The following is a 15,576-nucleotide window of genomic DNA, read 5'->3' as shown; positions in this document are numbered from 1 at the left end:
CTTCTAAGCCCTCTCCTCTTCAACCTTAGACCTCCAGTATTGTCTAGAACAGTGCTGTCTAGACAATACAACTCTGCTCAAACATTAGTTAATCTAAACCAATCAGAATCCAGGAGCAATTTTTCCTTTTTACTGCAATCAAAAGCTACCTTTTTAAGAAATTGGAGTTTGGATATTAGATACCAATAAATTGCATTTACCGCAATTGGATCCAAGTTTTCTATTTTCAAAATGTGACATTTAATCAAAAATTAAATCCAAAAATCAATTTTTGTTTTAACTTATAGCCATTCGGCTATTGTTTTAAGAACCCAGTCGGCTAATTGGCAGAGTTAACAACTCGGAAGCATGTGGACAAGGTGAGAAGACAATAACAACAAACTTATGTTCTGTGATAGAAGGAGAGGAGACATTATCAATTTAATTTTGTGAAATGGTCAGGAAGGAAGTCTGCCTGGTGGTGGCAATGAAGGCAGGCTTGTTTTCTAGGAGATAACAATCTCTCTGTTCAAAGCAACAGCGGCAAATCTGGTTTGAATTAGGACACTACTCTTGCTTAGTAGTCCAAATCGGAGATTAACAAGGCGACTCTAGACACGGTCACACAGATTCACACCTACTCCCACGCTAATAAGGAGATAGCCAAATAGGTCCAACATAAGGGGCTTCCCAGTGATTTAGTCGATTGAAGGCAGCGTTTATACTGCACTCGAGATCATAGTTTAACAAACTCTGTGGAGACGTTACAAAATTATTTAGAATTGAGTTATATTTACTGAAACCTTAAAAGCAGTCACAACATACAATCATTGGTCCAAGATTTCGATCCAAGCAAAGCAGTCAAAAAAGCTCATGATATCACAATTGCCCATACCCACATTGCTAGCCCGAATCTATATTTTACCCGATGTATAAAAGCAATTTCAATATAGTGGGCTAATCTCTAACCAATAATATTGACGAACAATCGATTAATGCCGGAGCATTTGATCGCAAACGACGGCGAGTGCTCGAACTCATTATTGAGCAATTAAGCCTCACTGTTGGCAAATTAATTAACTTAACCGTATTTTCTAGGATTGAAACAGTACGAGCAAACAGTTCATTAATCAAGTCCGATAGTTCGAGTGTGCAATAATAATATCTAATTTATTGGAAACGATGTAGGAAACGATGAACTATATGGATCTACACTGATGATTTCTATGGCGTACCATCTGCGCTTAAGTCTAAGTTTAAAATAAATTGCTCTCAATCGGCCAACATGCAGTTCTATTGCTCTCGATTCTATTACAGCCTGCTTTAGCGAACGGGAGTAATTAATTCCATGAGGGACTTCAAAAAACGTAATTAGAGCTTCAGAATGTTCCAAAAAACCCCTCAAGGTTTTGAAAACAACTTTCCATTCTGTCAGAGAGGAAGTTGGGAATATCCCAAGGCAAATTGTATGAATTACAGAAAAAAGCTTTTAATGTTTCATCAAAATCATAAGCCGTCTTTCTTCTGCAGACAAAAACGAAAGTTTTTGTACACAATCTAGAAAGATTAATGTAGTACAATTTGAAAAATTCGACCATATAGACGTGTTGCGTGTGTGTATAAACACACACAGCAAGAACCACACACACACACAAATCTCGGCACCAAAAAAACATTAAAAAAACATGTTTTTGGCCATTGGTTTTTACACAAGGCTCGCCAGCGTTCGGTTAGTTTCTTTGTCTTCGTTATAAAATGAGGTGTGGTTTTCGAGGAAATTGTTTCGGTAAGTAATCTTAACACTACATTTTGATATCAATTTTCCTGAAGTTTTTCAAAAAATTTTGTAAAATCTGATTTTCAATGAGCATAATGGCCCGAGTAAATTTCTAAACGATCTCGTAGATCGGTTACCAGCTTTTTTTTTTTCATTAAACACTTTGTTCTCGAACATTTTTAAAACCCGAAATTGTAGCCAACAAAAAGTAATTTTTCTAACTTTTTAAGGTATCTGACAGTTTTTGCACTCTGCCTCTATTTTTGTCTAAAATGAGACGAAACGTTTCTTTTGGCCTAAAAGGCAGTTCTTCAAAGTATAATTAAAGTTTTGGCCCTTTGAAATATGATTTAATGAAGCAATTTAAAATTTTAATATTTTGGTGAAGTAAAAAAAATTGGAAAATGTTTTCCCGTGTACAGTTTTCCCGTGTACAGTTTTCCCGATCAATAAAATTGGTATTTCGATTGACAGTTACAGTCAATGATGAACATTTTGTAGATAGCGGACTTCGCAAGTTTTTGAACCTAGCAATCCTTGAACTCTCAAGCCCTTAAAATTTCTTGTATTGCATTATACTAGACAAGATTAGTTTGAACGATCTTTTCTGACAATATAATGATTAGGAAAGAAAAACCTTTTTCCATCTTTACTTTTCTACAACAAATTTTGTTGATTTGTTGTTCGTTCATTCCATGAAAACCGTTCTGCTACATCTGCGCTGTTTTAAATTACTGAACTGGTTAATTTTATGAACTAAGATAAATTCAGAAAAGAAAACATATTTCTCCTTTTACTTTCACCTTTTCAAAGTTTGATTTTTGCGATTTTGAGATTTCTAAATTTGCTCCAATAAACCGTTTCGATACAGATGAATATTCGTTTGCATGCTGGTTTTCAATGTGCAGTACCCATAAAATAGGGATAAAGAAGTTTCTTACGGAATTGATTTTTTTCGAACTTTTTGTCAAATAGTGTACATCGTACATTTTTAGGATGGAAACTGTAAAAAATTACTCGTGACAATCAAAAGTCCAATTACACTGATTAAAATTACTAAAAATTCTGTTTTAAGCTTTAGATGCCATGCTATCAGTCACCCCCTTCCCCCAGACCCAGACCGACGTTTTTTCCCTTTCCAATTTTTCCTACAAAATTTTTAAAATTTCTTTTTTTCAAAATTATGAATCCCTTTTTTTCAAAATTCTCCTTTTTTCAAAATTCTCCTTTTTTCAAAATTCCTTTACTTAGAGTCTAGTAAGCCGAAAGGCTCTAGGAAATCTTAATGCTCTCAGGGCGTTACTTGTTATACGTTTTCCAGGGCCAAAAGTTAAAAGGGCCAGAAGAAAAACCATTCACGCCAAAAATTGCATAGAAATACCGCGTGAGTAATATAATTGCTACGACCTCCGTTTGAGAACAATTAATAATTTAAACAACGTAACATCAAGGCAAAAACGTTGAAGTCGAAAAGAACGCTATTAGTGGAAGTCGATAAGATCACCTTCGCTCCTTCGATCTTCGCATGAGCTGGAGGTGGTGGTCTCTCAGTGAAGCATCAAATGCAGTCGAAGCACCAAATGCAGGGAGAATGGAAGCTTCACATAATTTTTTTTGCATATAATGCATTTGGCTGATGGTAACTGCTGTCAAAATTTATACATGTATATAGAACTTAACTTGCCCCCTCACCGAGCTTTTACCCATTTACTGATTATCCTTTAAGAAGGGAAGGGCCTTTTATAGCTGACGATTGTGGAAAATTAGTTTGTTCACACAGGCATTTGCAAAAAATGTCAACGGTGAAAGAAAACAGATATTTTTTTTTCTCAAAAATTAATTAAGGAATCATTCATCGATACCTTGAGGTATAGCAAACAACTTAGTCATTATGTTTCATTTTTCATTAACTGTTCATTTTTCAAAATAAGGAGTTTTGAGAAACTGTTGCCTCCTTTCACTCAAAAATTAGCAAATGCTTCGAAGATTTCTCGTTATCGCTCTGCCGGCAAAGAAAATATGAAAAATTTAACAAAAGCAAAAGAAAGCTCGTTGTTGCCTGATCTACTGCAATAAAAATTATTGCGAAAGATAGAGAGAGACACTTGACACCTCCAGTAAGATTTGTAATGAAAAAGGTATCGCATGACACTTGAGGCATGATATGCACCTCGAGGTAAGAACATCAAAAGCGTACACATTTTAATTACTTACAACTCTTTTTCTTTCATATCTTCATAACAAAAGTACTCATGAAAACAGTAGATGGAAATCTGGTCTCCAATATCTTGGTGCTCGGAGCACCTATATTCCACAGGAAGCCATTTTTATAATCAAGATATTTTTTGGTCTTATCTTTGTCGTTTGCATATGTGATTGCTGTCCGCGTGACGTCTATATACCAACAAACTTAAACAAAAATTTACAATAAACACATAAAATATTTCAATCAGACACCTTCAAAATACGTTTTCTTTTTCACAGAAACAAAATGAAGCAGCGTGGCGTAAATAGCGGGTGATTAAAACCGTTTGAGAGCAACAAAATTCCAGATCAAAATTGTGTTTGCCAACGATGCCACATACCTTGAAAATAAGTGACTGCTATTTACTTCTACAAAAATAGCTGATTAAAAAATAAAAAAAAGTGCTCAAAAGAAATTTCAACTCTTGAGCTCAGTGAATTTAGAGCTCTTCCACTAAATTATTACAATAGTACTCAAAAAACAAAGTTCCCGATAAAAAGTGGATCTTTCATGCCATTATTAAAGCTGGAGCATTCTCAGAATTATTTGCATAATATAAATATTAAATAACATTATGACTATTGTGACACACTTTTACGGCATTTAAGCGACAATATTCTCGGGATTTTTGGGGCAAAAAGGAGGATTCATATTTAGGACAACCAGGTTTTCCAGGAACTCTCCTTGCTCCTATTTATGAAACAGATTAGCGTTAATTATCATGCTGGCCTAGACCAGTTTCATTTTCCCGGGTAGCCATGCAGCTATCCAGAGACATATGAGTGTCTGAAACCTAAACAGACACACTTGTTGTATACATTATGTTTAGAGAGGCAACTAGAAGCACCAAGGCGTGTTTGCAGATCAGTGGCGGTTTTGTGGGATTAGCTGGAACCTTCCAGGGCCATAAATAGATTGGCCTGCTGGGAAGTGAAACCAACCAGGGCACAAATAACACTCATTCAACGCCACAAGGTGACTGTGTCGAAAAGCCGACGTAGGATTAAGCAACTTCAGCAGAACAGTTCACAATACAAGCTTTGGGAGAAAAGGGGGATTTATTCTGTCACCCCCCCCCCCCCGTCACACTTTACAAATCATGAGTTGCTCCAGCACAATATTGTATAAATAACATTAAAACATGCACTTCCTTGTGAGGGCGTAAAAGGTTTATGCTTGTCTAAAACGCGAAACAACAGAAAAGATCCGGAAAAGGACATTCTTAGAAGTAAAAAATATTGAAGCTGTATTAAAAAGTCAAAGTATGGTTTTTAGTACTTTTACTTTAGCCTAATTGTTATTCCAGGAAACCGTCACACAATTCTGTTTAACAGACTTTCTACTAACAGCAACAATGATTGCCCAACTGCCCTTTATGGGCTCTGCTAATCGTGGCAAGTGGCACAGCCCCAAAGTATATTTCGGGGTAACTTTATCGTTTAATCAAGCACCACTATTAAACTCATATTCCGTATACTTTATCAGAATGCAGCCACTCAAGGCTAAGTTGGCAATAAAAATTCCTTTTTTAAAAGCACATATTAAAGCCATGTGTACACTCTACAGCAAAACATACCAGACTGACTAATTTTATGAGCAACTTCAATTCCTGGAAATAATAATAATAAACACTTAAGCACCTGCAATCCACAAAATTGGGCCAAAATATCTATTTTTAGATCACAGATTAACCTTCGGGCAATTTAAGAACACGGTAAAGTTGAAAAATTATTACCACAAAAGTGCTAAACACAACAAATGTTCACTCATTTGGAAAATTAAGTTTTGGGTTATTTAAATTAGTCCCTGCGAGCAAGGAGATCTAGACAGGTACTTAGTTTATAGTTATATAGTGTTTGCGGTTTATCACCACAAGGGTAGGCTTGTCAAATGGCACAACACCTCGCAGGCCAGTCAAAACTACAAGCAAAATAAGCAAAGCCACTATATCCAAACAGACCACCGTTTCAAAGCCACTCTCACTCCTTAAATTCTACTCTCCCAGGCTTGTTTCAAACTCCAATACAAACTTATTCAAATACCCGTCAAAATTGCATGCACAAAAATACATTCCATTTAAGGAAAACCGACCAGGCTTAGATTTATGAAAGACCGCAGCTGACAAGCGGGTACAGTAAAGTTTAATTTGAAGCCAAATACGTTCCGTGTTTTCAATCAAAAGCTTCTCAAAATATGCTCGGGACAATCTTTGTGGGTTGAATCGTGTTTATAAAAAGCATAGTCCGCGTGAATTGAAACAACTCAAGTTTATTGGACACAATCACAGAATGGATACTTAATACAGCAAAGCTACATGCTTCAAAGACAAATTCAAAAGTATTTAGCGTCTACCTCCATATCCTAATATGGTAATATTTTCCTAATTTTAGAGAGCCAGATTTGCACCTAAAACCTTTCATGCCCAGAAACAAGTTTTAATCGGAAGATTAGATTGCTAGAATCCTGCTTTCAAAATTAATTTGACAGAATATTTTCACCTTTTAAATAAAACTTTTTAATGACGATAAGAAGAAACGCGGGCCCGCTACTCAATTTCAACCAATGCAAATAACAAATACTGATGAAGTTACTGAGACAATCAGGCAATCCACGCTCATGTCATTTTTGAGGCATAAGATGTCATAGTGAAATTCCATTTGCAAAAAAACCTAAAGTCCCTATCATTGCCGAAAGGAGATAAAAAGAACATTTTCCTGAAAAGTTTAGGAAGGACCCAGTTCAATTCAGTTAGTTAACTTGGTTTGAATTCAAGTTCGAATCGTGATAATTTGTTCTTTTTACTATTTTTATTATAAAGTATTGAATTTTACACTAAACCTAGCTGGCAAATTGCCAAAATATAGCTGCCGTTGACATCACTAACCAACGTTGGGATTGAAATAAAAAAAAACGAAAAATTGGCGAGAGGATAAGTGTCAAAAATTGATCTAATTTGGTTCCAATTTCAAATAGTGTAACCTAATGAAAAGCAAAAATTACTACGAAGTCAAAACATTGATTATATTGACCTATTTCTAACAAGCATACAATGAGAACTGTCATTAATGAGACTCAGTGATAGAAAACCAACTGGACAGGACTTTTTGAAACCAAGTTGTGACTACAAAGCAGTTATAACCTTAAGATACCAATCAAAACCATTACATCGTTTCTAGTACGCCTCTTTAGAGAACCCAGGAGACCAGTCATTTATGAAACTAAGAAACTAAGAACAAAAATAATTACAAAAATGATCAATATAAAAATTATCGAAATATTAAAAACCTACATTTAGAGTGTCACACACCCATTTGACATTATCTCTTTGAATTGAAGTAAATAAAAGTCAATTTCAAAGTGAGGAAGTCATTTTTGAGAGTGAGGTAAGTCAAGTGTGACCAAAAATTTAATCACGCGAATCAACAAAAAAACTCGCTCCACTAAGAGAGAAAAATGACGTCACGCACGCACTTCAGTTGAAATTGCATGAACGAAGGAACAAAAAGCAGATTTGAAGTGGTTGTGACGTCATATGGTCGTAACAAAAATCGCGACGACGAAAAAAAAACCAAGAGAAGGCCAATAATAGTCCCAGCTATCGCTGTGCGGCTATTAATAACAAACATTACTATAAAAATCGTCGAAATATTAATATAACAGAGTCTTATAAATAGTCATGTAAGTCCCTGACTGTCCTTGATGAAAACAAAACATCCAACTATGCGCGATTAGAACACATATATAACTATTTTAAAACGTTAGTAAAAACAGGATGAAACACGGCAAAATGAAGTCAAACTGCCACACGCGAAAAGCAAGATATTGCATAAACAAGGCCAACACGTTTACAATAATTGCTTCAAACTTTGTTCGAGAGCAATTAAAAGCTCAATGACAAAAAATTCAAAAAACGAAAACTATCATCAATTTGGATGTTTATAAGATCCATTTCCAAAAGTTATTGCTCAAAAACAGACATAAATAAACTGGGCCTCTCAGAAGATCTCAATGAACTTTGACAAACGTAAACTTAAGACTCATCAAACAAACTATTCAAATATGAGAACACGTGAAAATTGAACCACTTTGGGCTTCAAAACTACAGCATAGCCGGGAGATTGTCGGAGAATAGCCGCGATTGACCCTTGTGGCCTTCCATGAATTAAAACAACTAAAAAAATAAGATAGATAGATCAACCACCAGTCCTTTAATAGAAGACTAGACTTTTCGTCAGATTCTGACTGTCAATTTTATGACACACAGGTCTATAAGGAAAAAACCCTACAAGAGCTTTTTCAAAATTGATATTCAAAGTCAGAAACTCAAGACTGATACTCAAGAATTAGGGCATATAACTTTGGCACTACTTAGATGCACACTATTGATCTTTAACTAGTAAAAGTTCATAAAATTTAAAGTTTCATAAGTGAGTTCAGAAGTCATCTTTTTAGTGAGGTAATCACGCAATTGACCTAAAAGCAGAAATGACGTAACCCACATAAATTTTAACTGCAAAGAAGTAGAATTAACTGAAGTCGTTGAAAAAGTCAATTCCAAGAAGCCAGGTCGCAAGAATCATCGATGGAAACGATGATTTAAAACCGCTATGTTCCCAATAATAGCCGTTATCGCTTCCCGGCTATTAATAAATGAGCTTTAGACCAAGGCTTTACTTGTTTATGCTGTTTTGAAAGCTGAAAGACATTGAAAAATCTTACAAAAAAGACAAAGCACCAATAAAATCCAAATTCTTTGTGTTTTAAAAAAGGAGAGCGCCTACAAAACAGCTGTTGACGGCTATTAACAATGTGTAATTTATACATCACTACAGAAAGTAGTGTTTTCTTTTTTATTCAATTGAGAACCGCATCAGTCATAATTTCGCGTCGATTTGTAGAGAGACACGTAAACTTGCTTGAAAGACATACGTGGAAGTTTTAAAATGCAGTGCCAGATTATACAATAACAGATTTTCCTATTTGCAATGCCAGATTTCAAACTTGCACGTTGATGTTTCAAGCAAGGTTACGTGACTTCTGTTGCAGTCACATAAAAATTCTGGCTTGCATGGCTGAGGGGTTATCGATTAATGCCATAGTTCTCAGTGATTGCATCACAGTCACCCAACATATACTTGAAACACTTATGTGCAAGTGTTAAAATTCCAGATCTCTGCAGGGTCAGACTCAAGAATGCCAGATTTTCCTATAAACTATTTCAAATCCTCCGGCATTTTACAACTGGCCAAGTGCGTGACCTAAGTAACGTTGCGTGACTCTGCTAAAATCACTTTGGCCGATGACAATCTCTCGAAACGATCTCAATTTGTCAATGACTTAATCAGAATCAAGTAACTAATGCTTAAAACGCAAATTTGTAAGTTGTGCAATCTGGCATTTTAAAACTTGCACGTGCGTGTTTCAAACCATTACCAACAGTATCAATAAAAACCGTATTCAATTGTTGTCATATGCGCATAAAATCTTCTCGACAGAGGAAAGGGAAGGAAAAGAAAGCGCTCGCACTCTTGGTTTGACAAATCTGTGAACACTTAAGAAAAACTGCTTTAGAAGGCCTCCAACTGTTGTGTACTAACCAAGTCCACTAATAGAGTGTCCGTCGTGTCACCAGGAGAAGCAGACAGGACTAGATTCAACTTCTGCTCTGAAACACAAAATGTTACTTAAACAAGCAATCATATATTAGAAAAATACTTAGTTACACTAAAAATTTGAACTAGAACTGGGAGGAAAGCGCAACTTCCGCATATACCCGTTTACTGTAGCAATGGCCAGTGTGGAAATTCATGTGTTTTTAACTCATCGACCGCAACCCATCAAACAAATGGCGCCAAATGGTTACTACAGAATGGCGATACAATGTATTTATCAATACAGGCAGGCAAGGACTAGGGCTTAATTTTCCAGTTGCTGCTTTTGATTGGCCATGACGATAGTTGTCTTTATTGTTCCAACCAATATCAAACTTAAGGACAAGTTGTCTAACAACTTGTGACAATTTTTTCTATAAACTGTCTTTCCGGTTTTTCATTTTTGATAATTTTTTTTAATTGAAGTAATCACCTTGTGAACAATAACTGCTCTGCTTCAAACACTCTTCAGGACAGTTTTAATGAATTAGCCCGCATCCTACGTCACACACCCAAAACAAAGAATTCTAGTGATAAAACGAAGCAGCTTATCAATATGCGGAGGTACGTCCACGCTTTGTCTCAAAACAACAGCGGCATATTTTACGTCACACAGCACTCAACTCAAACGGTACAATGGAAGAAGGCGAAAAAGCAAATCAGCTTTTACAAGACATTACTTATCTCGCACACAAGCAACCATTATTACCATAAACGTTCATGACGATGCTAATACTAGTAGAATATAGTTTGAGATTAAAATTAGATTATAATACAGGTGAGATATTGAATTGATAGGCACATTTACAACTCCCATACATTTTTCCTTACATTCAGTGGGTAGTAAATCGAATATAGCCAAATACGCAGTCTTGTCTGAAACGTCAAAAGTCAAAAAGAAAAAAGCAATTATGATGGAGACGTTTAAGGGTATTCTACTTGAATTAGTCATAGTGAACGAGGGGAACCGAAATAAAAGAAACGGTTACACAGAAGTTACGTTTAGCTTTAAAAAATAAGCAATGGAGATGCCATAACATCATTTATAATAATTACATAATTAGCAGGGATAACAAAGATCAGGTGAAATAGAATTCGAAAATCTCAATTGTCCATATGTATAACAGCAGCAAAAATTTCGTCATCTACCGAGCAGATTAAAATATTTCTTCATCTCTGAGTCGTGTGATCCTAAATCCGAATGCTAAATTACCCCAATTTCCGGCCTTATTTACATTCTTAAAATTCGTCCGAAGAGCGTTTCGGTTTAATTGAGCTTTGTATGAATAACAAACAGTGAATTACGGCCAGGTACTGTGCGGTTTGATTACTCAAGGTGAAACTGAAACAGTCAGCAGTGGTGGTGATGACAACAATCAATACTATTCAAATAATTGTAAACACAATCAATCCATCACTATATGATTAGTGTATGATTGTACACACATACAATAGATGCCTGGACATAATAGCCACTGTTGTCTATCTCAGATCCCTGCGCTAGACCATCTCGAAAGACAACACAACAGCCATGCACATAATAATCACAAGAATGGAATGTTATAGAGAAGTTCATGCATAATTCACATCACTTCTCTTTTGTTCTCTTCTGCGAATGACAAGCATGAGAAGAAGGCAGCAAGGAGTCGGCTTTTATCTTAAAGACTTATTCAAATATCTTAGATCATGTATAACGGCATCATATTAATATTTCACTACATGCATTGTCCACATTCTGCACAATTGGAGCCATCTGCATCGTGTTACATCTATTATGAGATGAATATCGCGAAGCAATATTCTCAGAATGCTGAAACGTGATGATTACGAGTTGAACAGCAGACTCATGAACGTGTTATTCAAGATACTAAACATACTCCAAAATTAGTTCAAGAGCAATTAACAAAGAGCCGAAGAATTTATAATCGCCTTTTTGAAGAAACATCGCAAGTAGAAAAAAGTACAAAACACAATAGGCCAGAAAACGAAACCGACACACGTTAGACAAGATGAGCAAACAAAATACAACATTTTCTTCGTAAAATTAAAACCGATCAGATCCGCTTCAGATTTTTGAGAAAGAAAACCAACTGTCAAGTAGAAAACAGTTAATTGCTTAAAACACATTCAGTGTTCACTTCACTGGGGGGGGGGGGTTCAAATGGACAAATCAAACGGATGAAATTAGTATTTTTTCAAATGGACGATGATAGCATACATAGTCTTTGGTTTTGCGCTTAAATGGTTGTCGTTGCTTGCTATGCTCCCATAGTATACGAAGCCTTGACGCTCGTGAGGCGCGCCGACCAAGGCCTCAACTAGGACTAAATTATGAGCGCATAGTGAGAATTGGCATGTATTATTTATTTTTGTCGTCTATTTGACCAAAAAAATTCGTGTTATTTGAAACGCCCCCGTTTTACTGGACAGTGTGATGTAAACATCTCACAAATTTCTGTTTGTTCAAGATGGCGTTAAAAAATCACCGCAACAAAACTTTTTATAAAACTTGCACAAGCTATAAGAAAAAGCATAAAGCTCGTAAAAAGCTGGGATAAAATCAGCAAAATGTGAATTTAGGCACAAGTAGATCGTCTAACACAAAATGTATGTTCCAAAAAAAATCAAAGTTTTTGTTCGAATATAGCGTTGAGCAAAAGCTTTGAAAAACAAGTTACCCATTCAATTTGGAATACGGAAAAGGTACCAACTTGTTTTTATTCTGTAGCAAGGTTAGGAGTTCAGTTCGACACACATGTTTGATTTTCTCAACTTTCTTTTTTTCAAACAAGGAAAATGCTCTTAAATTGTCAGCCCTTCAATTTTTTATCATTCCACTTGAAATGGGCGGTAAAACATACCCAGCAGATTGCCGGAAAATAGCCGCCTTTGATTCCCATAACCAAGATTGGGAATGAAAGAAGATAAAAGACGAGTGAAAAAATGATTTTCGTAAAAAAATGTTAAAGTGCAAACTATTTTCATGTCATTTTGGAGCTGAACATACTCCTGATTCGTAGTGAGACAACACAGTGGCTAGTATCAATACCAATAAGCATTAGAGATGGTAACTAAAAACAAAGTTCGAGTAACGGGCATCTAAAATCGGGCTTTATGGGTTTATCCCGTTTCTATTTCGGATTCCTTTTTTCGATATTGACTCTGTTCATTTTGAATTGCTTTGCTGAGCAACTGCTGTCTAAAACAATTTTAGCAGAATGAGAGAAGAGTAATACTATCCTAGAGAAGTCAAAGATTTCACGCCAAATGTTGAACAAGCTGTTAACTAAGGTAAAGCGAAAATTTTTTATTCAACGAAGTGAAAAAAATAGGAGCGCTATAATAGCCGGCTGAGGCGGCTGTTAAACAGAAAACATAACCAATGTCGGATAACTTGTTTGCTTTTCAAATTTTTTCCATGAATCTCGCATTTCGGAAAAATTCAACAGAAATCAACTGCTAAGGGAAGATGATCGTGACAAAAACATGCACAATCTAGAAAGTCAAAAAGGTAAACCAGAAAAATGCACAAAACAATCGAATAACGTCGAGTGAAGTGCTCTCAAACGACGGGCGAGCGGTTGGCTTTCTCAGTAGCTAGCCACGGGGGGGGGGAGCGCTCCAGGGGAGTGTTCAACCTCTACGAACCGCCCTTCATGCCATAAGTATAGGTCTCCAAAACAGTTTCTGTGAATCGCATAATCGGTGACTAATGAGCTGAGAGGCTCTAAGAGCACTTAATGCCCGCTGGGTGCTACCTGTTTATCCCATTTTTATCGACGAAAAGTCAAATGGGTCAGACGAAAAATCGGTCAAGCGAAAAATTGCACTAAAAGACCGACAGGACTAATACAATTGCTACAAACTTCGCTTGAGCAATTGATCAGAGCTACAATAATTATTGAAACTTTTGCAGCGATCGACAACTAAATTTCAGTTCATGGACAGCCATTTCTTCCATCGTGTTTGCAATCGAAGTACTCCTTGAACACTCTTGATTTGATTTTTTTGTTTTAGTCGCAGAAAATTTGCTGCATTAGGAGGAATATTTAACCGTTGCTAAGAATACAAGCTCACAGTTGAAAATTGTCAGTAAAAAACAATTCAAACCGATCACAACACAATACCTTTCATTTTGTGAGAGTAAAAAATGTCAAAATTTTGAACACTCTTAAAAGAAAAACCAAATTTCCAAAGACCATAGTGAAGTGTTTTTGCCTGCTTATCGGATTACTCGTAACCTATCGGTACGAATCATTTTTAAAAAAATTTGAGCCACATCAGGACGCATTACGTCTTATTCTCGGTTGTTAAGCTGTCCAGATCGCCCCTTCGACAAACGAACTACCTAAACTTATCCATAATTTTTCATTAGAAGGTGGACATCAATCGTCTTTCATATCTTTGCGTAGCTTAAACATAGTCAGACATTACTGAATGAAATTCTGCTCCTTATGACCTTCAACTAATGCATGTGGTTTCTAGATATCTTCAGAACCAAGACTAGTTTCTTTGTTTTGAACTTATGATCAAAGAGCAACTCGAATAGCAACCCGATAACACGTATCAGTTTAAAAGCTCTTATGCAAAGCATTTAAGATTCTTTCAATTATTATTATTTATCGTCCTTTGAAAGAACAGTTCTAAGAAAGATAACTGGCGTAACATTTGACGAAGGTTACGCTCATTTGTTGCACGTTTGAAGAGAAACAACTTAGATCTGCAGAAAATACTTAGTGCCGAGAAACATCGAACAATTTTATTTTCAACAACACCAAACATTTGCCTGGCAAACGCAAGCATTCGACACAATTACCTTACCGTGCATCGTGATCTGTATACCGAATTTGGTCATCTAACTTCAAAATATTTCACAAGTGAACTCTAAGCTTGTTTGAACCATTAACATAAAATTTATGGAATTTGCGGGGCTGGAACTATGAAAATAATTTCTTTCTTTCAGAGCGGGCAAATTTGTAAATTAGGAACTGTTCAGTTCACACGAAGAATAGATCGTCCTGAAATATTTGGAACACGCAATTGGTCAGCACATGCTATTCATTTGACTTTCAGCTGTCTGAAATAAATTAGGTACCGAAAATAGCCTCTCTAATTTTCTCAAACAGTAAAATCCAACACGCCATCTGCTTAAGAGTTGCAACTTAGTTATTGACTCGCAAAACAACATCGAGTAAGTTATCTTCAGTTGTTTACAAAGAAGGGAGCTGAACAAACACAACCGTATGTTCACTTCAAGCAGAACCACGTGAATATCCTGTTGTTTCCGCTCAGTAGGAAGAAGACAACACGTGCAGTAGAGTACCAGTGTCATGTGTCTCACAAACAATAGACTCATTTGTCCAATTCGACATCAGCTTTATTTCAACAATTCCCCTTCTCTCAACTCTCATTGTCGATACATACGTTGAAAGAAAAAAGCTCTGGTTTTCTTTTCAATAAAAACAATAAAACTGCAGGAAAACTAATGGTTGCACTTTACAAAACAAAAACTGGAATTTAAACATTTAGTTAAAATTTTGGAGTATTGTTAAAAAACGAACCTTGGTAATGTGTTTCATCTACCGTACCACCCGATAAGATCTCTGTTTAAAAGTTATTGGACTCAAATGAACCGAAACAACTTTGAAACAGGAATCTTTGTGTCTATATATCTCACTTAATGTGGTAGGAAACAAATAGCATTCAAAGAACTGAAAGGCGAAAAAACTTTAAATATATCAAAATTAATCTAAATTACATAAACTGAAAATGAATCATTGCGCAAATGAAATTATGAACATATGTAGCGTTAAAAATTGCCAGAAAAGATAACAATCGATGTAATTTCCACTCTAGAAACCGAAAAAGCATCATTTCATAAACTTGAAGCTAAATATACGGTATTATAATTCACCAAGATTGGA

At 35.9% G+C, this 15,576-nt stretch overlaps 1 protein-coding gene across 3 annotated transcripts in view; it reads right to left on the bottom strand.

Moving 5' to 3' along the window:
* Positions 1-15,576, bottom strand: part of LOC142338343 (enolase 4-like) — a 165,007-nt gene that overhangs the window by 23,055 nt on the left and 126,376 nt on the right. For all 3 annotated transcript variants that reach the window (XM_075388055.1, XM_075388063.1, XM_075388071.1), the window contains one exon: positions 9,599-9,666. In XM_075388055.1, the coding sequence (XP_075244170.1) occupies positions 9,599-9,666 (68 nt within the window). The remainder of the gene's footprint in view (positions 1-9,598; positions 9,667-15,576) is intronic.

This window comes from Convolutriloba macropyga, chromosome 1 (genome assembly GCF_964194025.1).
Source record: "Convolutriloba macropyga chromosome 1, txConMacr16.3, whole genome shotgun sequence".
NCBI lineage: Eukaryota > Metazoa > Xenacoelomorpha > Acoela > Convolutidae > Convolutriloba > Convolutriloba macropyga.
Note: the sequence above shows the minus strand (reverse complement) of the source record. Positions and strands in the feature narration are given on the sequence as shown.